The 21,155-nt window shown below is 33.9% G+C and overlaps 1 protein-coding gene and 2 long non-coding RNA genes across 3 annotated transcripts; 2 read left to right on the top strand and 1 right to left on the bottom strand.

The window, feature by feature from the left end:
* The first annotated feature begins 896 nt into the window (after nucleotides 1-896).
* Nucleotides 897-1,874, top strand: LOC135666695 (uncharacterized). Its single transcript, XR_010509827.1, has 3 exons — nucleotides 897-976; nucleotides 1,122-1,340; nucleotides 1,455-1,874. It is a non-coding gene; the product is annotated as an uncharacterized LOC135666695 (long non-coding RNA).
* Nucleotides 1,875-12,724: 10,850 nt separating this feature from the next.
* On the top strand, nucleotides 12,725-13,684 carry LOC135666697 (uncharacterized). The gene is made up of 3 exons (XR_010509828.1): nucleotides 12,725-12,811; nucleotides 12,957-13,175; nucleotides 13,298-13,684. It is a non-coding gene; the product is annotated as an uncharacterized LOC135666697 (long non-coding RNA).
* A 4,606-nt stretch (nucleotides 13,685-18,290) lies between these two features.
* On the bottom strand, nucleotides 18,291-19,201 carry LOC135666703 (jacalin-related lectin 35-like). Its single transcript, XM_065178316.1, has 3 exons — nucleotides 19,078-19,201; nucleotides 18,775-18,996; nucleotides 18,291-18,673 (listed from the first exon to the last, which is right to left on the bottom strand). Exons 1-3 carry the CDS (start codon nucleotides 19,108-19,110, stop codon nucleotides 18,428-18,430), a joined length of 501 nt encoding a protein of 166 aa, XP_065034388.1. The 5' UTR covers nucleotides 19,111-19,201; the 3' UTR covers nucleotides 18,291-18,427.
* Nucleotides 19,202-21,155: the final 1,954 nt, after the last annotated feature.

The following is a 21,155-nucleotide window of genomic DNA, read 5'->3' as shown; positions in this document are numbered from 1 at the left end:
TATTGGCACAATTATGTATCTCCATGGACAAGTATAGGATTGGTAACAATTAGTTTAAATTTAACTTACATTACTATTCAAAACTTGAACTTTCCAACCATAAGTCTGTTGCACAATTATGAATAATGGTATGATCATTCGAAGGAATAATTAATTTTAGATATAAGATAAATATACTAATGTGGTGAACGAGAATGGATCTTCTACAATGTCAAATTTCACTTGTTTGGCTTGGAAGATTAAGCCAATACTATTATTTTTCTGGTCTTTTAATTAAATATGACCGAAGCCCAATGGTCCACGAGACAAACGTAAATTCATATTGAATGACTAGAAGAGTATTATTCTTAAAAGTTCTTTCATCAAAATAAAATAGCAAAATACTCCCAGGAGTCTTCTGATCAGCATGCAGTGAAAAATGATCAGCCCTATTTGTTTTGTCCAGTCTGAATTCAAAGGTAAGAAGGCGGTGTTATGATATCGCACAATCATGTTTGAACCGATAAGATTTCTACAATGAAAAGGAAGGAAAGAAGAAGAAGAAAAGAGAGACTGCTTGATGTTAATACACGTAGAAGATAGGATCATTCGTATACAGATTTAATGCAAGTCATTCGTATTATAAACAAAGATAAGCATGGAGTGATAATATATCTACTGACTTTGGATTGAGCTGAACTTGGAAGTCATATTTTAAGTAATCCAACAGACTTAACTAGTATTCACATTTTCCAAACCAATAAATGGTCAATATGAATCCAATGCTTAAACATTGACTTGGAAGCGGTACCCTTACTGCTTCTTTCTTTCTCTATTGTTGTTACAAGTTCCATTCATACATAAATATTGGACAACTTCATGCACCTTTTGGTTCTATAAATACCCCCCCATCCATCCTCTCTCTCCCCGTCGAGTCGAGTGTGTTTGCATATCATCCGGTGTGAGAGGAGTTCCTTCCTTCATAAGCTCGCTGATGGTGAGAGAGACGCTATATAGATACTCTGCCTCCACCGAAAGAATATAGCTTTGCTTCCTTTAGAGGGAGGCCTATCTATTATGTAGTACTGCAGTTTCTATTCTAACTCTATGTGGTTTGTGATGGATGATGCATGGTGGTGCAGGCTTCCAACCAGATCAAGACGGCCGCGCATGCCCGAGGGGGCGTCCCCAAATGTCCATGCGACAACGAGTCTCGTTGGGCCATGGAACCTGCAGACAAAATCAATGGCATCAGCATTGGGGCTGCTTCATGCGTAAACTCCATTAAGATAACCTTCGACATCGACGGAACCACTCGCGTAACTCCCAGATATGGAGGCCCCGGCGGTGAACTATTCCAGGCATGCCTCTCCAACCTCCATGCATCTATTCTTTTGCCTTCCCCTCCCTCCTTCTAATACCTGCTATCAAATATATAAGTCGCTAAATCTATCATCGCTCTAATTGCCTCGCAGTTTAGTCTCATGCAAGATGAATACCTCACCTCCGTTTCTGGGTATGTCAAACACGACTGTTCTGAATTTCCATGTGTATCTCAACTCACGTTTACCACCAATCTTGCAAAGACATACGGTCCATATGGAGGTGGGGGTGGAACCTTTTTCGAAGTCAATGTAGAATATGACGAGATTAAGGGCTTCTTTGGTCATGCAACTGAAGAGTATCTCACTGCATTTGGAGTCTACGTGATGCTGGCTTAGCCAACCCTTGTGGAGGGTGTTGACTATCTATCTCTATCTCTGTGTGCCATGATGAATAAGGATGCCAATGTCTGTTGCAGGCATCTATGTTTGAGTTTAGTGTGTGTTTGAGTAGTGTGAAATAAAGTCTATCTTCTGTCACTACTAATAATATGATGCATCTCATTGATAACATTTTTGACTTTTGAACACATTGTAGGCCCATCCGATAATAACAAGTCTAACTCAACGTACCAACTTGTAAGCCACCCTATTATATGTTGGGTCCAGCTCATATGTGGGCTTGGACAAATTGGGCTGTTTGAGCTCAAATCAAAGATATCAATAATTAAGAGAGAAAGGATAAAATTAGATAGTACAGTGTCCATGTGTGCGTGTGTGTGTGGAGGTGAGCGTGTGACGGCGTGCAGAGAAATGGAGAGAGAAAGATTAGAATTATGAGTTTTCTATTTGACGATCGGTGGTCAAACGTTGTCAGTTTTGGCCTAAATTTTATATGGAGAATTGTTGTAGTAAACTCTACAATCCTAACGGTGTTGATATATAGTTTACCCTCTTCGAGGTACTTTCCTGCTATACCCACTTTGTGAGACTTAGACTTTTCTTTTGAAGAGATACATCCTATATGATGATATGCTAGAGCCAAGATATATGTTCTTGATGTTATTATGATCCTCTAGTTATTCTAGAAAAGACCTATTGTAAACCTGTTATCATTATTATTGATAGTGGAAGTTTGAGGTGGACTATGGTCCCGTGATTTTTCCCATATTGGGTTTTCCACATTAAAAGATTTGGTCTCACAGTGTGATTGATTTTTTGCTCTATTGTTTATGCTGTGCTGGTTGATATTTACATTTGGTGTTTTGATGAGAAACTCATTTTGCTACACAAAGAGGGAAAAGATTATTCCGCTTTAACAGGTTTTTCCCAACAAGTGGTATCAGAACAACAGGTTGTTTGGTGCTAGTTTTTCTTGTGTGATTGAAATGGAGCAGTTAGATGGTATGATTAAATTGAACTCATCAAATTATTTCACTTGGAGGTGTTTGATGAAAGATTTGCTCTATTGCAAAGATTTGTATAAGCCTATCAAAATTAAAGATAAACCTTCTACTATGGACGATGAAGAATGAGAAGTTCAACATAGAAAAGTCATTGCTTATATTAGAAGATGGATGGATATAAACTTGCATGAGCATATTTCTGATGAAACCAGAGCTGATGTTGTTTGGCAAAGGTTAGAAAACCTCTTTGCGAAAAAGACAATGGGAAATAGAATTTCTCTCATCAGAAGACTTGTAAATTTGAAGTATAAAGATGATGGCAATATTGTTGAGCACATAAGCCTATTTCAGAGTCTTGCAAATAAGTTGGTTGCTATGAAAATGAATATAGATGATGAGATGCAAGGATTATTACTTCTTAGCTCTTTACCAGAAAGTTGGGAAACGTATGTGGTGACTATTTGTAACTCCACGCCAGAGGAGACTCTAACTATAGATATGGTTAAAGATAGTTTGCTAAATTAAGATGCCAGAAGGAAAGAACAGGGTGAATCTTCTTTTGGGGCATTTGTTACTGAAAAACAGGAAAGACGTGGAAGAAGTCATAGCAGAAATCCACATGGTTATAGAGGAAGATCCAAGTCTAGAAGAGATATCAAATGTTTTCACTGTAACATGCCAGGTCACATAAAGAAAGAGTGTATGTTTTGGAAGCGAGAACAGAATGAAATGAAGAAAAATGAGAAAGAGACCAATACAGTTGCTGCTGAAGGTAATATCACTATTGTCTGTGATGAAGGTTGTGTTAGTCTTATAGCTCAGGACAGTAATTGGGTAATTGACTTTGGTGCTTCATTTCATGTCACTTCTCTTGGTGATTTCTTTAGATCTTACACTACTGGTGATTTTGGTAATATCAGAATGGGAAACAGTGGTACATCTAAGATTGTGGATATTGGAGATATTTGCTTGGAGACCAGTATTGGGAGCAAATTGATACTCAAAGATGTAAGGCATGTTCCAGATATTCGTCTTAACTTGATATCTACATGTAGACTTGATGATGAAGGCTTTGCACATTATTTTGGTGAAAGTAAATGGAAACTCACTAAAGGTTCTCTAATTGTGGCAAGAGGAAAGAAGATTAACTCTTTTTATGTCATGAAAACTAAGCTACACAAAGGAGAGATTAATGTAATTCAAAAAGGTGAAAGTATAGATCTTTGGCACAAGAGGCTTGGACATATAAGCAAAAAGGGACTTCAAAATCTTGCTAGAAAGTAGTTCTTACTAGAGTTGCACGGTACATCTCTTAAATCTTGTGATCATTGTTTAGTTGGAAAAACACATAGGGTTGCATTTTAGACATATCCATCATCTAGAAGATCAAATGTTATTGATTTAGTTCATACTGATGTTTGTACTATGCAAACTAGAACTCTTGGAGGTGCTCTTTATTTTGTTACTTTTATTGATGACCATTCTAGAAAAGTGTGGGCCTTTGTTTTGAAATCTAAAGATCAGGTACTCGATGTTTTTAAGGAGTTTCATGTCAATGTTGAAAGAGAAACTGGTGGAAAACTAAAGTGTATTCGATCAGATAATGGTGGCGAGTACAGGGGTCATTTTGAGAATTATTGTAGGTTATATGGTATCAGGCTTGAGAAAACAGTTCCTAAAACTCCTCAACAGAACGGTGTGACAGAAAGGAAGAATAGAATAATTGAAGAAAGGATTAGGTGTATGCTTTCCCATGCCAAGTTACCAAAGTCATTTTGGGGGGAGTCTATGAGAACTACAGTTGATTTGATAAATCTTTCTCCATCAGTTCCTCTGAAAGGTGATCTTCCAGAGAGAGTATGGAGAGGAAATGATATATCTTATAATCACTTAAGAGTCTTTGGGTGTAAAGTATTTGTTCATATTCCCAAAGATGAGAGGTCTAAGCTTGATAGTAAAGCAAAATCATGTATCTTCTTGGGATATGGTCATAAAGAGTTTCGGTACAGATTATGGGATCTAGTGAACAAGAAGATTATTAGAAGCAGAGATATTGTGTTTCTTGAAGACCAATTGTTTGATGATGGTGATAATATTGAGAAGTCATAAAACTCTGTTTATATTCCTTGGAGTTTAGGTCCAGTTCCTTCACCTATAATTCATGATGATCATGGGGGAGATGAACAAGAAGAACATGGTGAGAATGTAAGTGATGATACACCTACAGTTAATGATGCTCAACCAATTGAACAAGTATCTCCACCATCAGTTGAGATTCCATTGAGAAGATCCACTAGAGAGCGACAACCATCTACCAGATATCCTCCACATGAGTATGTTATGCTTACTGACGGGGGAGAGCCAGAAACTTACCAAGAAGCTATTCTATATGAGAATAAGAATGAGTGGGTTAAAGCCATGCAAGAAGAGATGAGATCCTTGCTTGAGAACCACACCTATGACTTGGTAAAATTGTCTAAAGAGAAGAAAGCTCTCAAGAATAAGTGAGTTTATAAATTGAAGACCGAAAACAATAGCTCACAGCAAAGATACAAGGCACGACTAGTTGTGAAAGGATTCAGTCAGAAGAAAGGTATTGACTTTGAATAAATATTTTCTCCAACTGTGAAAATGTCCTCTATCTGAGTTGTTCTTTGTTTGACTGCCCGCTTGAATTTAGAAGTTGAGCAACTTGATGTAAAAACAATATTTCTTCATGGTGACTTAGAAAAAAAATTTACATGGAGCAACCAGAATGTTTCAAAGTCAAAGGAAAAAAAAATCTTGTGTGTAAGCTTAAGAAAATCTTATATGGACTCAAACAAGCACCTAGACAATGGTACAAGAAGTTTGATTCCTTTATGATGAGTCAAGTGTATGATATAACCACATCTGATCATTATATGTTTATGAAGAAATTTTTAGATGATGATTTTATTATTTTACTGCTATATGTTGATGATATGTTGATTGTTGGCCATGATGTTAGAAAAATTGGAAAGCTTAAAAGAGAGCTAAGTAAGTCTTTTGCCATGAAAGACTTGAGATCGGTGAAACAAATACTTGGCATGAAGATTCTTCGTGATAGGAAGAAAAGGAAGATTTGGCTATCTCAGGAGACTTACATTGAAAAGGTTCTTGAATGATTCAACATGAGTAAAGTTAAAGCAGTTTGTTCTCCACTTGCAGGTCATTTCAAGCTTAATTCGAAACAATGTCCTACAAGTGAGAAAGAAAAAGAAAAAATGTCCAGAGTGCCTTACTCATCTGCAGTAGGTAGTTTGATGTATGCTATGGTTTGTACTAGGCCAGATATAGCTTATGCAGTTGGAGTTGTCAGCCGATTTCTCTCTAATCCTGGAAAGGAACATTGGGCAGTAGTGAAATGGATATTAAGATATCTAAGAGGTACTTCCAAGTTATGTTTATGTTTTGGTAATGATGAACCTGTGTTAGAATGGTACACAAATGCAGACATGGCAGGTGATTCTGATTCCAGGAAGTCCACTTCGGGATTCTTGATGACATTTGCAGGAGGAGCAGTCTCTTGGCAGTCTAAGTTACAAAAGTGTGTTGCTCTATCAATCACAGAAGCAGAATACATAGCAATTACTGAAGCCTGCAAGGAAGCTTTATGGATGAAAAAGTTTCTATAGGAATTAGGCTTGAAACAGGAAGGATATACTGTTTACTGTGACAGTCAGAGCACCAGTCACCTCTCCAAGAATTCAACATACCATTTTAGATCCAAGCATATTGATGTGAGATATCACTGGATTCGTGGTGCTTGAGATGAAAGAATTACAATTGGAAAAAGTACATACCAATAATAATGGTTCAGATATGTTGACAAAATCTTTACCTAAGAAGAAGCTTGAAGTATGTAAGCGAAGAGTGGGCTTGATACAACCCACCATATGAGCTGGAGGGGGAGAATTGTTGGCTCTAGCCCATATGTGGGCTTGGACAAATTGGGTTGTTTGAGCCCAAATCAAATAAATCAATAATTAAGAGAGAAATGGCAAAATTAGATAGTGCAGCGTGCGTGTGTGCAGGTGAGTGTGCGACGGCGTGCAGAAAAAAGAGGAGAGAGAAGGATTAGGTTTCTGAGTTTTCTACTTGACGATCGATGGCCAAACGTTATCAATTTTGGCCTAAATTTTATGTGGAGAATCCTTGCAGTAAACTCTACAATCCTAATGGTGTTGATCTACAGTTTACCCTCTCCGAGGTACTTTCCTGTTATACCCATTTTGTGAGACTTAGAATTTTCTTTTGAGGAGATCCATCATATATGATGATATGCTAGAGCTAAGATCTATGTTCTTGACATTATTATGATCTTCTAGTTATTCTAGAGAAGATCTACTGTAAACCTGTTATCATTATTATTGATAGTGGAAGTTTGAGGTGGACTACGGTCCCGTGGTTTTTGCCATATTGGGTTTTCCACTTTAAAAGATTTGGTCTAATAGTGTGATTGATTTTTTCCTCTATTGTTTATGCTGTGCTGGTTGATATTTACATTTGGATGAGGAACCCATTTTGATACACAAAGAGGGAAAATATTATTCCGCTTTAACATGTTTTTCCCAACATTATAAACAAAAGGAAAATTCTTGTGCTTCACTAACTTATATGATATAATATATGCAAATATGTGCCATAGAGCAAATATATTATATGATATAATATATGCAAATATCATATATTATATGATATAATATATGCAAATTTGACCACTATGCTTCCAACCAACCAAACAAGACACTTCACAGCTTGTAAAATTTGTATATTAAAAACTCATAAAAAAAAAACATCTATTAACCATAATCTAAGAGGGTCATGGACGTGCATCAACAATCTCTTACCATGACAACGAAACCTTTAATAACTCAACTAAAGCTCTAATAACTCTACCAATCCTTTTAACATGCCAATTTCAAGTGGGTTAATAAAAATAATAATAATTTATTATTGTTATTATAATTTTTTGTGCTCCTTTTTCTTTCAAATATGACTTGAGAGCCCATCCAAAGTCATTATTTGAAATTCCATCATGACTATCAGATTTTTATTTCGAATGACACTACATTCATATATTAGTAGTTTCATCTTAAACCTAAAATGATGTATACAATACAATAAAATGAGAAAAATAAGGTCATCCAATCGATCTATTATGAGTTATGACATCATGACATTTGACTTGATACAAATTTGAGATTTTCTCAAGTGAGTGACGCACCCACATGTATCTCAATTTTTGCATAAAATATGATAATTTTGTTCAAGGCAACAGTCCATAACAAATAAAATGTAGTTTAGATTTTGACTTCAAAAGTGGACGAGCTAAAATATAGAGTAAAATTATAATTTTTATCATAATATATTTACTTACTATTATTTATACCATATTATCACTTGAAATTTATGGTGCTATGCTTCTTTTCACAATTTTGATCTCTTGTAAAGAGTATATATATATGTATATAGTATATATATGTATATATATACCCTCCTTGTAATGGTCATCCACCTAAAAGAATTTGTTGATTATAAATGGCTTATTATGAACTTAAATAGTCATGTTCAACATTATTTACCGAATTTACTTTTATGATGTTAGGACTTCAATTGAGTATTTACGATATTGCTCTATTAAGGTATGACTATGATGATGTTATATCATATAAGTTAGTGAAGCACAAAATTTTTTTTATTATTTTTAATTGATATGCTGAGTTAGACTTATTATTACCCAATGGGTCCACGGGTTGGAAAGTCACAAATGTTATCAGTAGGGGCATATACATGAAAAAAGACTTTATTTCACACAACTCACAAACACCCAACTTAAACATAGATGCCAATAACAAATAGTTGCATCCTTATTCATCATGGCACTACGTGATAGATATCACTGCACACATAGCGAAAGAATAAAAAATAAAAATCTTAAGTTTTTTAAAAAAATATTCGTCGTTATGGAAAGATTGATGCGTAAAAAACTTATAAAACTTAAATTTTTAAGATAATTGTATTCTTATTAGATCTCATCCATAAGATCCAATAATTTAGGGGCTTATTGGATATCCATTAAGATATAGGCTCCAACGGATATCTCATATCCGAACCTCTACTAATCGCAATGCCTACCATATGTGTGTGACTCTCTAGGCCCAATATCGAGCAGGCCATGAATCATACCTATTAGAACTCTTTTCGACTTAGTGAATTATTATTTTTATAATAATTCACTCGACTTATCGACTGCAGATGTACTAGGTCACTACGCCGTAGTCCAGAAACGATATAAGGGAATCCAATCATTTGGCCTTATTTATCCTTAGTTATCGCATACCTATAGTCTCTCATCCATCTAATATCCCAAAGATTGTATACTGGGCATGGTGCAATCAGATCCATACGGTTTCTTCTCGAGTCTCGCTCTAATTAGATTCTCTTAGAAAACTCTTTCTCTCTTAATCTGAATGACCATGGCTAGAGATTTATCTAAGCAAGAACACATGTGATATTCCTCTCATGACACCAAGAGCAGATTATTCTCTATCAACACTCAATAGCCCTTGTAAGGTCGACTGTCACTCCCAATGATCGGTTGTGCTAGATATGGAACTTCCAAACCTATAGTCCGGTATCAAAGAGTTGAGCACTCATACAGGATATCTTTGGTGTCTTAAGTCTAAGGACCAAGTACACTACTAGGATAATGAAATCACTGTCTGATAATGAAGTATCATTAACTATCTAGTATTCCGTGAGTGGATCAATCAGTGAACTCATTCTTCAATAAGCACCGGCACTATAACCCTAGTGTCCCAACACAAGCAGTTATGATACCAGTTTCCTCTATTATATGGACGGGTATACAGCACACCAGCATGTCCGGTTATCTTGATGTCTCTCTCGAGTAACCTATGACCATGATTATTTAGGGTCTATATTTAAAGGTAAATCAATCTTATTATCGTGATATCATCACGATTCGATTATCATTGCATAGATCTATAGACATCACAATATATATATATGTGCAACAAGTAATATAAAATGATAAAATATCAAATAATATAATAGAAAAAAGAATGTGTATCATGTCACACGTGACATCACTCATGTGATTGGCTTGTAGGACACATATAACTAGCATATTAAACACCCACTACAAGTGTTGGCTAAGCCAGAATCACGTAAACTCCAAAAGCAATGAGATATTAAGTAGTTGCATGATCAAAGAAGCCTTTAATCTGATCATATTCTACAGTAAAAATAAAAATTTTAAAAATTAATTTTGATATCGAGAAGATACAGATTTGTATTTCTTTATTATTTTCAAGAGATTGTTGTTCTCAAATTATTAAAAAAATTGATAAGGGTGAATAATAAAATAATATTGATGAATTCTCATATAGAATATCTTAAAATAAAAAAATATATATTATTTTTTATTATTACGTGGTATATCTATAAGAATCATGATATAGGAATCAAAAGGATCTTTCATAATTTTCATAAGTTATGAAAAATAAAGATTCTGAAAAATGCAACGATGCAATAAAAAAAAGGTTAGAATCAGTGAATTATAATAGTGTATAAAAAATCATCAAATTGCTAAATAACTATTAAAGAGTCTATTATATAAACTTGACTCAAAGAGTAATATCGAACAATATAAAAGTCAGACTTTTGGTCAAAGATTTTATTGATAAAGAATATATCGATCATAATGAAATTTTTTTTCAAGTTTTTTAAATAAACTCGTTAAGAATTGTGATTTTAAGTTACATCATTTAAATATAAAAATAAGTTTTTTGAATGGAGATATAGATTTATATGGATAACTTAAATGATTTGTATAGAAAATTAAAAAAATATAAAATTTAGTATGTAAATTTAGATTATGACTTTAATATTTTAAATAAGTATGGAAGGATTGACTACAACGTACATGCATAAAGAATGACCGTGAAGGTTTAAATAATGACTTTGATGTTATATTAATTTTAATGACCCGATAAATATTGAATTCTTTCACGTAAATGGTCACTATAAAAGTTTGAATTTTTTTTAAGATTAAGATGTCATCCACACATGAATGTATCCGTCAAAAATATCCACTCGATTTAAATTAAATATTGATTATTAATTTTTTTAAGATTAATTATAGATTATCTATTGTAGTTAGACCTTCTTATTACCCTAGTATCTAAACCTAAAAAAATTATATTAAAATCTTTATAATTATGAAAGAAAAACATTTAGATCCATTTATCCTAGCGTCATCAATTTTACTGATGAAAATATGAAAATAATAGGTAAAAAATATAAAAATTAAAAAAAATTCTTTGTTGTTCTCATACTGTTGTATTTAAGAAGATACAAAATAAAATATAAACTAAAATCTTGATTCAGATATAGCAAAACTATTGGTATAATCATGTGTCTCCTTGTACATGTATAGAATTGGTAATAATTGGTTTAAATTTAACTTTCATTACTCGAAAACTTGAACTTTCCAATAGTCAAATTTGAAGGATACATTATTTTGATATACAAGACTGATGTAATAGAGTGGTGGATGGGAAAGGATCATCTACAACATCCCTTGGAAGATTAAGCTCATAGTATTGCTTTGTTGGTCTTTAAATTATTCTAGAAGAGTATTATTATTCTATGAAGTTTTAAATAATGACTTTGATGTCATATTAATTTTAATGACCCTAGCAGGATTAGTATGAAATTCTTTTAAAGAAGTAAATAGTCATTATGAAAGTTTGAATGATTTTTAGATTAATATGTCATCCACACATGAAAGTATATATCAAATATTCAGTCGATTTAAATTAAATATCCACTATCAATGTTTTTTGGACTAATTATAGATTATGCTCTATAGTTTTACCTTATTATCCTGGTTTTTAGACCTAAAAAAATTATATTAAAATCTTAATAATTATGAAAATGAAACATCTAAGTCTATTTACCCTAATGTCGTTAATTTTACGGATAGAAGTATGAAAATAATAGGTAAAAAGGTAAAAATTAAAAAAAAATCTTTCTTTATTTTCTTATTCCGTTGTTGTGATATTTAAGAAGATACAAAAAATATAAACTAAAATCTTGATTCAATTATAGCAAAACTATTGACATAATCATGTATCTCCATGGACATGTATAGGATCGGTAACAATTGGTTTAAATTTAACTTACATTACTAGAACCTTCCAACAGTAAATCTGTTGCAAAATTATAAACAATGGTATGATCATCTGAAGGAGTCATTATTTTCAGATGCAAGATAAATATACTAATCGTGGTGATGTCAAATTTCACTAGTTCGGCTTGGAAGACTAAGCCCATTGTATTGTTTTTCTGGTATTTTAATTAAATATGACAGAAGCCCAATGGTCTAGCAGACAAACATAAATTCATAATGAAATGAAAGACGGGAAGAGTATTATTCTTAAAAGTTCTTTAATCAAACTAAAATAGTAAAATACTCCCGGGAGTCTTCTGATCAGCATGCAGTGGAAAATGATCAGACCTATTTGTTTTATCCAGTTTGAATTCAAAGGTAGGAAGGCGGTGTTAAGATATCGCACAATCATGTTTGAAGCTACATGATTTCTACACTGAAAAGGAAGGAAAGAAAAAGAGAAAAAAGAAAGACTACTTGATGATGTAATAATACACGTAGAAGAAAGGATCATTCGTATAAAGATTTAATGCAAGCCATTCGTATTATAAACGAAGATGAGGATGGAGTGATAATATTTCTACTGACTTTGGATTGAGCTGGACTACTTGGAAGTCATATTTTAAGTATTCACATTTTCCAAACCTATAAATGGTCAATATGAATCCAATGCTTAAACAATGACTTGGAAGCGGTCCCCTTACTGCTTCTTTCTGTATTGCTGTTACAAGTTCCATTCATACATAAATATCGGACAACTTCATGCACCTTTTGGTTCTATAAATACCCCCCTATCCATCCATCCTCTCTCTCCCCATCGAGTCGAGTGTGTTTGCATATCATCCGTTGTGAGAGGAGTTCCTTCATTCATAAGCTCGCTGATGGTGAGAGAGACGCCATATAGATATTCTGCCTCCACCGAAAGAATATAGCTTTGCTTCCTTTAGAGGGAGGCCTATCTATTATGTAGTACTGCAGTTTCTATTCTTACTCTATGTGGTTTGTGATGGATGATGCATGGTGGTGCAGGCTTCAAACCATATCAAGACGGCCGCGCATGCCCGAGGGGGCGTCCCCAAATGTCCATGCGACAACGTGTCTCGTTGGGCCATGGAACCTGCAGACAAAATCACTGGCATCAGCATTGGCGCTGCTTCATGCGTAAACTCCATTAAGATAACCTTCGACATCGACGGAACCACTCGCGTAACTCCCAGATATGGAGGCCCCGGCGGTGAACTATTCCAGGCATGCCTCTCCGACCTCCATCCATCCATGCATCTATTCTTTTGCCTTCCCCTCCCTCCTATTAATACCTGCTATCAAATATATAAATCGCTAAATGTATCATTGCTCTAATTGCCTCGCAGTTTAGTCTCATGCAAGATGAATACCTCACCTCCGTTTCTGGGTATGTCAAACACGACTGTTCTGAATTTCCATGTGTATCTCAACTCACGTTTACCACCAATCTTGGAAAGACATACGGTCCATATGGAGGTGGGGGTGGAACCTTTTTCGAAGTCAACGTAGAATATGACGAGATTAAGGGCTTCTTTGGTCATGCAACTGAAGAGTATCTCACTGCATTTGGAGTCTACGTGATGCTGGCTTAGCCAACCCTTGTGGAGGGTGTTGACTATCTATCTCTATCTCTGTGTGCCATGATGAATAAGGATGCCAATGTCTGTTGCAGGCATCTATGTTTGAGTTGGGTGTGTGTTTGAGTAGTGTGAAATAAAGTCTATCTTCATGCATCTGTCACTACTAACAATATGATGTGTCTCGTTGACAACATTTTTTACTTTTGAACACATCGTAGGCCCATCCGATAATAATAAGTCTAACTCTACATGCCAACTTCTAAGTCACCCTATTATAAACATGAGGGAAATTCTTGTGCTTCACTAACTTATATGATCTAATATCTGCAAATATGTGCCGTAATAGAGCAAATAGATTGTTTTGACCCCTATGCTCCCAACCAAACAAACAAGACACTTCACAGCTTATACAATTTGTATCTTAAACCATGATCGAAGAGGGTCATGGACGTGCATCAACAATCCCTTAATATGACAATGGAACCTTCAATAACTCAACTAAAGCTCTAATAACTCAACAAATCCTTTTAACGTGCTAATTCGTAGGTAGATCTAGTATTGCGATTTTGTGCCACTTCCTTTCCTTCGAGTCCACTTGATTGTTTAATCATTAATATTCACGATGAAATTTCATGTTAGATTTAAATAAAGATTTTGGATAAGCTCTCATGAAATTTCAAATAATGACCGTAGACAGGCTCTCAAGTCAGATTAAAGGACCACGGAGCATAATTATTATTGTTATTATTCACATCTTCTAAAACTACATGAAGATGTGAATAAGGGTGATATATTTAGTTATCAGTAATTCTAAGTTCCAAAACAAAGAAGGAGAAACAAAGTGGACTGATGTGAGATATTAATGTGGTGGATGGGAATGGATCATCTGCACAGTCAAATCTTGATTTTGGCTCGGAAGATTAAACTCATAGTTTTGCTGGTCGTACAATTGAATATGACCCGAGCCCGATGGTCGTTTAATTAAATGCATAATGAACATTTTGTTATGGAAGATTAGAATATTATTCTTACTGGTCCTTTAATAAAAATAAGAAAAAGTAAAAGGTTCCCGGGAGTCAACTCAGCTTCAATTCGATCGTGCAAACGCCATCAGCTAAATATCTTCATGATCTATATGTCTCTCTGATCTATATTTCTATGGATATGATATTATTAAAATATTATATATTTTCACTTATCTATTTTTAGTCATATGAATCAATCATTGAAAGATTATATATTTTCTTTCATCTTTGTTTTATTCATAATTCAATGTTTATAGTAATTTTATGAAAGATGAGAAGAAAGAAGAAGATGATTTAGTCCTTCTTATAAATTGACATCATTATATTTTTTGGATTCGACGATGACGTACTTGTAAATCAGATAAAGACCTTCTGAATGACATTGACAAGTATGTATCGTATATTTGATCTATCATTATTTAATTTTAATTTTGAATATTAAAATTTTTCATAGAACAGTAGAATAAACAGGATTTTTATTTTTACAATGAAAACTCTATCTCATCCTAAAAATTTAAGCATTAGATTCATATTGACCATTTATAGTTAAGTCTGTTGGATTACTTAAAATATGACTTCCAAGTCAATAGAAATATTATCACTCCATGCTGGTCTTAGATTAATCCAAATCTCTCTTTCTCTTATCACTGTGGTTTTCGATGGTTTGGAGAGAGAGAACTGGAAAGACAGAGAGAAGGGGATGAGAGGCATTAATATATAAAAACCAATGTGGATTTCATTATGAATTCAAGCTGATCAGAAGACTCCCGGGAGTCTTTTACTATTTTATTTTTATTAAAGAACTAGTGAGAGTAATACTCTTCTACTCTTTCATTATGCATTTATGTTTCTCTCGCAAGACCATTGGACTTCGTTCATATTTAATTAAAGGACTAACAAGCAATACAATGAGCTTAATCTTCCAAGCCAAGCTTGTGAAATTGGACTTTGTAGATGATACATTCCCACATCCACAATTTTTCGACAGACTTGAATGTTGGAAAGTTCTAGTTTCGAATAGTAATCTAATCAAAGTTTGAATTTAAGCCAATTGTTACATGGACGGACTTATAGATACATGATTATGCCAATAGTTTTCTTATATTTGAATTAATATTTTAGTCGATATTTTTTTTATCTTCGTAAATATCATTACAACAACAATATGAGAATAACAAAGAAAAATAAATAAATAAATTCTTTTTTTTATTTCCTCTCTTTCTCTCTTGTAAGAAGACCTGAACAAGTTATTAGTGATGAAAAGAATAGAAGATAAGAACAATTACTGAAGAAGCTTTATTGAAGAAGTGAAGAAGTGAAGAAGCTTTATCGAAGAAATGAAAAATGCTTTAATACACTAACATGTTCCCTCTCCTATTTATATAAATTAGGAGAAAGGATTTTCCTCAACAGAATACAGAGATTTCCTCATATAGTTGAGGAAATCTTATCTTCTATCATGTCCCCGCAAGATGGTGCTCCTGATAAGGATACCAATCTTGGATCGATGCAAAGAATGGTTTACAAGCGAGAGACTTCGTGAGTAGGGCAAGAGCAGATCGTTGCTATTGTTGTGATTACTGTTGCTGTGAGGGCACAGGTGTTCCCTTCGTTCTCCTTAAGTCCACCCTTCGTTAAGCAGATCGTTGCTATTGTTGTGATTGCTGTTGCTGTGAGGGCACAGGTGTTCCCTTCGTTCTCCTTAAGTCCACCCTTCGTTCTCCTTAATTCCACCGACTGTTGGCAGATCAACGAAGGCAGTGAAGGCTACCGTGGTGAGGAAGATGAGGATTCGCCGTGGAGCCTCTTAGGAATGTGGCTGCAGCGACGTTGGTCGCTGGCCGAAGACAAGGGCGAAGCTTCGCTTTTCTCAACGACGTTGGTCGTTGGCCAAAGGCAAGAGCGAAACTTCACTTTTCTCACTGCTCTGATACCATGATGAAAAGAATAGAAGATAAGAACAATTACTGAAGAAGTTTTATTGAAGAAGTGAAGAAGCTTTATTGAAGAAATAAAAAATGCTTCAATACATTAACATGTTCCCTCTCCTATTTATATAAATTAGGAGAAAGGAATTTCCTCAATAGAATACAGATATTTCCTCGTATAGTTAGGGAAATCTTATCTTCTATCAATTAGTATATGACAAAAATGGAGTTTTAGTGACAATGCCTAGAAGAATTCACCGTCGAAGCCTCCAAATATAAGAGTTACATGAGTCATCCCATCCAACATGTAGTTTATGTTGATGGAATTAACACGAGGCGGTGGTGGCATTGATGCTTATGATTTAGTCGACATGTTCCATAGACATCGAGACTCAAAGTTGGTTCGAATCCATACACCAACTCGATTATCCTCTCTATGCAACCAACATGGGACATATTGAATGCATCAAGATTTGAATCCATGATCGATCATTTGAAATATGACTTGAGAGCCCATCCATAATATATAAATCAAAATGATTCTTCATTATTTTTATAAGTTATGAAAAATAGTGATTCTAAAAAATAATATGATGTAATAAAAGAAAAGTTAAAATTAATAGACCAGAACAATAGTTAAAAACTCATAAAATTGCCTAATACTTATAAATAGTCTCTTATATAAACGTGACTTAAAGAGTAAAATCGAACGATATAAAAATTAGACTTTTGATCAAATGTTTTACTCAAAAAATGCATTGATCATAACAAGATATATATTTTTAATTTTTTAAAATAAATTCATTAAGAATCATCATGACATTAGCAGCTTATTATGTTTTTGAGTTACAACATTTGAATATAAAAATAAGTTTTTTGAATTGGGATATAGATTTATATGGATAACCTAAATGAATCGTATAGAAAATTAAAAAAAGATAAAATTTAGTATGCAAATTTAGAAAATCTATTTATGACGTTAAACAAACTTCTAGACAATCGTATATAAAGTTTTTTTATACCATTACTTTCTTTAAATTTAAAAAAATATTATTGATCAATATTTATATTCGATAATTAGTGGTAGCTAGTTTACTATATTAGTCTATAGGTAAATAATATTTTTCTTACTAAAAAGGATCATGGTTTATTGTACCATACCAAAAACAAATTTTAATAAAAATTTTAACAATGTTGGTATGAATGAGATATCTTATGTTATTAGCATTGAGCTATTTAGTGATAGATCTCAAATATTGTCAAGACTATCTTAGAAAGAATATATATGAATTGAGTCTCAGAGTGATTTAGTATACGCTGTAATCGATCCTTCCATGCATGTACACCAACTCAATTATCTTCTCAAAAAAAGAGAAGATCTGAAAATGTATATAATCCTTTCGACTACCTTCGACTCAATTAAAAAGGCATATGAACCTTCGACTCAATTAAAACGGATACGGACGAAGAACATCATGCATCCACCAAAACTCACACTTGGGACCTTATAGACTTACCTTCAAGAGAATCTATAGGGGATTGTATATAAGCTTGTAAGATCAAGATCCAATCTGATGATGAAGACGGTCTTATTGCAAAGGGGTTTGTTTCCTCAGGAATTTGGCACATATTATTCGAAATACAATCAATATATGTTCTAACTAACCGGTTGACTATGGTTAGAACTTTCATTTCTCTTTCAGCTGCGTGGCACTTGAAATACAATGTATGCTCTAACTAAAAGTCACAAATGATACCAATGAGACACATCATTTCACTAGTAGAGACACGTATGAAAGTGACACATGCATGAAGGTAGACTTTTTTTATTTGACATTACTCCAACGATATGACGTAGATGTCAGTAATAGACGATGGCGTCCTCATTCATCATCACATACATATTGATGGATAGTAAGCACCCTCCAAGAGGGTTTGCTATGCTAAGCCAGCATCACGTAGACTCCAAATACAGTGAGATGCTCAGTAGTTGCATATCCAAAGAAGCCTTTGATGTCGTCATATTCTACGTTTACTTCGAAAAAGGTTCCACCCCCACCTCCATATGGACCATGTGTCCTTCCAAGATTGGTGCCAAACATGAGTTGAGATATGCAAGGAAGGTCCGAACAGATGTGTCTGACGTACCCAGAAACGGAGGTGAGGTATTCATCTTGCATGAGAGTAATCTGCAAGGCAATTAGAACAATGATACACTTAGCTATAGTGTATCTGTTAGCAGGTGGCAGCCTAATTAGAAAGTACATCGATTGATGTTGGAGAGGCATGCCTGGAATAGTTCACCGTCGGAGCCTCCATATCTGGGAGTTACGCCAGTGGTGCCGTCTATCTCGAAGGTTATCTTAATGGAGTTTACGCATGAAGCGGCGCCAACGCTAATGCCTGTGATTTTGTCAGCAGGTTCCATGCCCCAACGAGACTCGCTGTCGCATGGACATTTACGGATGCCCCATCCTCGAGCTTGCGCCGCCGTCTTGATCACGTTTGAAGCCTGCACCACCATGCATCCATCACAAACCAAATAGAGGAGAATAGATACTGCAATGTGTACTGCTTAGGCTTCGAAGCAAACCATATATACGTAGCTCTCTCTCGCTCTCACCATTCTGAAGCGAGCTCCTCTCGCACCAGAAGATATGCACACACTGGGACGAGAGCGAGTGGGAGTGTTTATAGAATCAAGGTGAGGTTGTTCAACGTCGATCGAAGGTGAAATGATCGAGACTTTTAATTCAGAAAAAAGCCGGTAGTCAATATTTAATTTAGACCGAGTGGATATTGGATGGCCACATTACTCTTATTCATGTGTGGATGACAAATTAATCTAAAATTAATATGACTTCAAAGTCCAGCTCCATCCCAAGTCATTATTTAAAACTTCATGGTCATTCTTCATGCGTGCACGCTGCAATCCATCCTTCCATGCATGAATTCATGCATGTACTCCAACTCGATTATCCTCTCTATGCAACCAACATGGGACATATTGAATGTATCAAGATTTGAATCCATGATTGATCGGATCGGATCGGCATATATGTATTCCATATCACAAAATAATATTATAGTCTGGCTTTTATGTCAAGCAATTAAATGCAGTCCCCTTCTATGATCAGTTAACGGAGAAATAAGTTTGTGTCAACTTGAGTTTCAAGTTTCATTGTATTGATTTCTAATTCATTCGCTTAGAACTTGTAGTGTAAAGTAGTTGTAAAGAATATATTCTTATGATTGGGATTGTGAATAACCCGTAAAGGATATGATAATATATGTTTTAGTGGACATTATAATTAATATTCTGATTTATGTAATTAAAATTATTTATTTTAGCTATCTTATTTACATTTATGTATGTATATATTATGATCGAATATTTATAATAGGATTGTCATATATAGACAAATTATATGAGATATTTTTTACTGCAATAGAAAGGACTAATAGCATTATGATATATAGAAGAAAGTTTGACATTTATGATAAACCTTCGCTATGACACACACATTAGCAGTTAGACTTAATATGGTATTATTATGTTTATTAAACTTATTTACCTATTTTATAAAATTTATATGCATGTATAAAATATTTTTTAAAAAATTTAAAATATAATTAAATAATTTTTTTAAATAATCTTCGTTTTATTATGATATGATTTCTTAAGATATAATATTAATGAGAGGATAATAATACCATTTCTTAAGATATAATATTATATCTTAAGAAATCATATCATAATAAAACGAAGATTATTTAAAAAAATTATTTAATTATATTTTAAATTTTTTAAAAAATATTTTATACATGCATATAAATTTTATAAAATAGGTAAATAAGTTTAATAAACATAATAATACCATATTAAGTCTAACTGCTAATGTGTGTGTCATAGCGAAGGTTTATCATAAATGTCAAACTTTCTTCTATATATCATAATGCTATTAGTCCTTTCTATTGCAGTAAAAAATATCTCATATAATTTGTCTATATATGACAATCCTATTATAAATATTCGATCATAATATATACATACATAAATGTAAATAAGATAGCTAAAATAAATAATTTTAATTACATAAATCAGAATATTAATTATAATGTCCACTAAAACATATATTATCATATCCTTTACGGGTTATTCACAATCCCAATCATAAGAATATATTCTTTACAACTACTTTACACTACAAGTTCTAAGCGAATGAATTAGAAATCAATACAATGAAACTTGAAACTCAAGTTGACACAAACTTATTTCTCCGTTAACTGATCATAGAAGGGGACTGCATTTAATTGCTTGACATAAAAGCCAGACTATAATATTATTTTGTGATATGGAATACATATATGCCGATCCGATCCGATCAATCATGGATTCAAATCTTGATACATTCAATATGTCCCATGTTGGTTGCATAGAGTGGATAATCGAGTTGGAGTACATGCATGAATTCATGCATGGAAGGATGGATTGCAGCGTGCACGCATGAAGAATGACCATGAAGTTTTAAATAATGACTTGGGATGGAGCTGGACTTTGAAGTCATATTAATTTTAGATTAATTTGTCATCCACACATGAATAAGAGTAATGTGGCCATCCAATATCCACTCGGTCTAAATTAAATATTGACTACCGGCTTTTTTCTGA

Source organism: Musa acuminata, unplaced genomic scaffold (genome assembly GCF_036884655.1).
Source record: "Musa acuminata AAA Group cultivar baxijiao unplaced genomic scaffold, Cavendish_Baxijiao_AAA HiC_scaffold_1119, whole genome shotgun sequence".
Lineage (NCBI taxonomy): Eukaryota > Viridiplantae > Streptophyta > Magnoliopsida > Zingiberales > Musaceae > Musa > Musa acuminata.
This window is presented reverse-complemented; position numbering and strand designations above follow the sequence as displayed.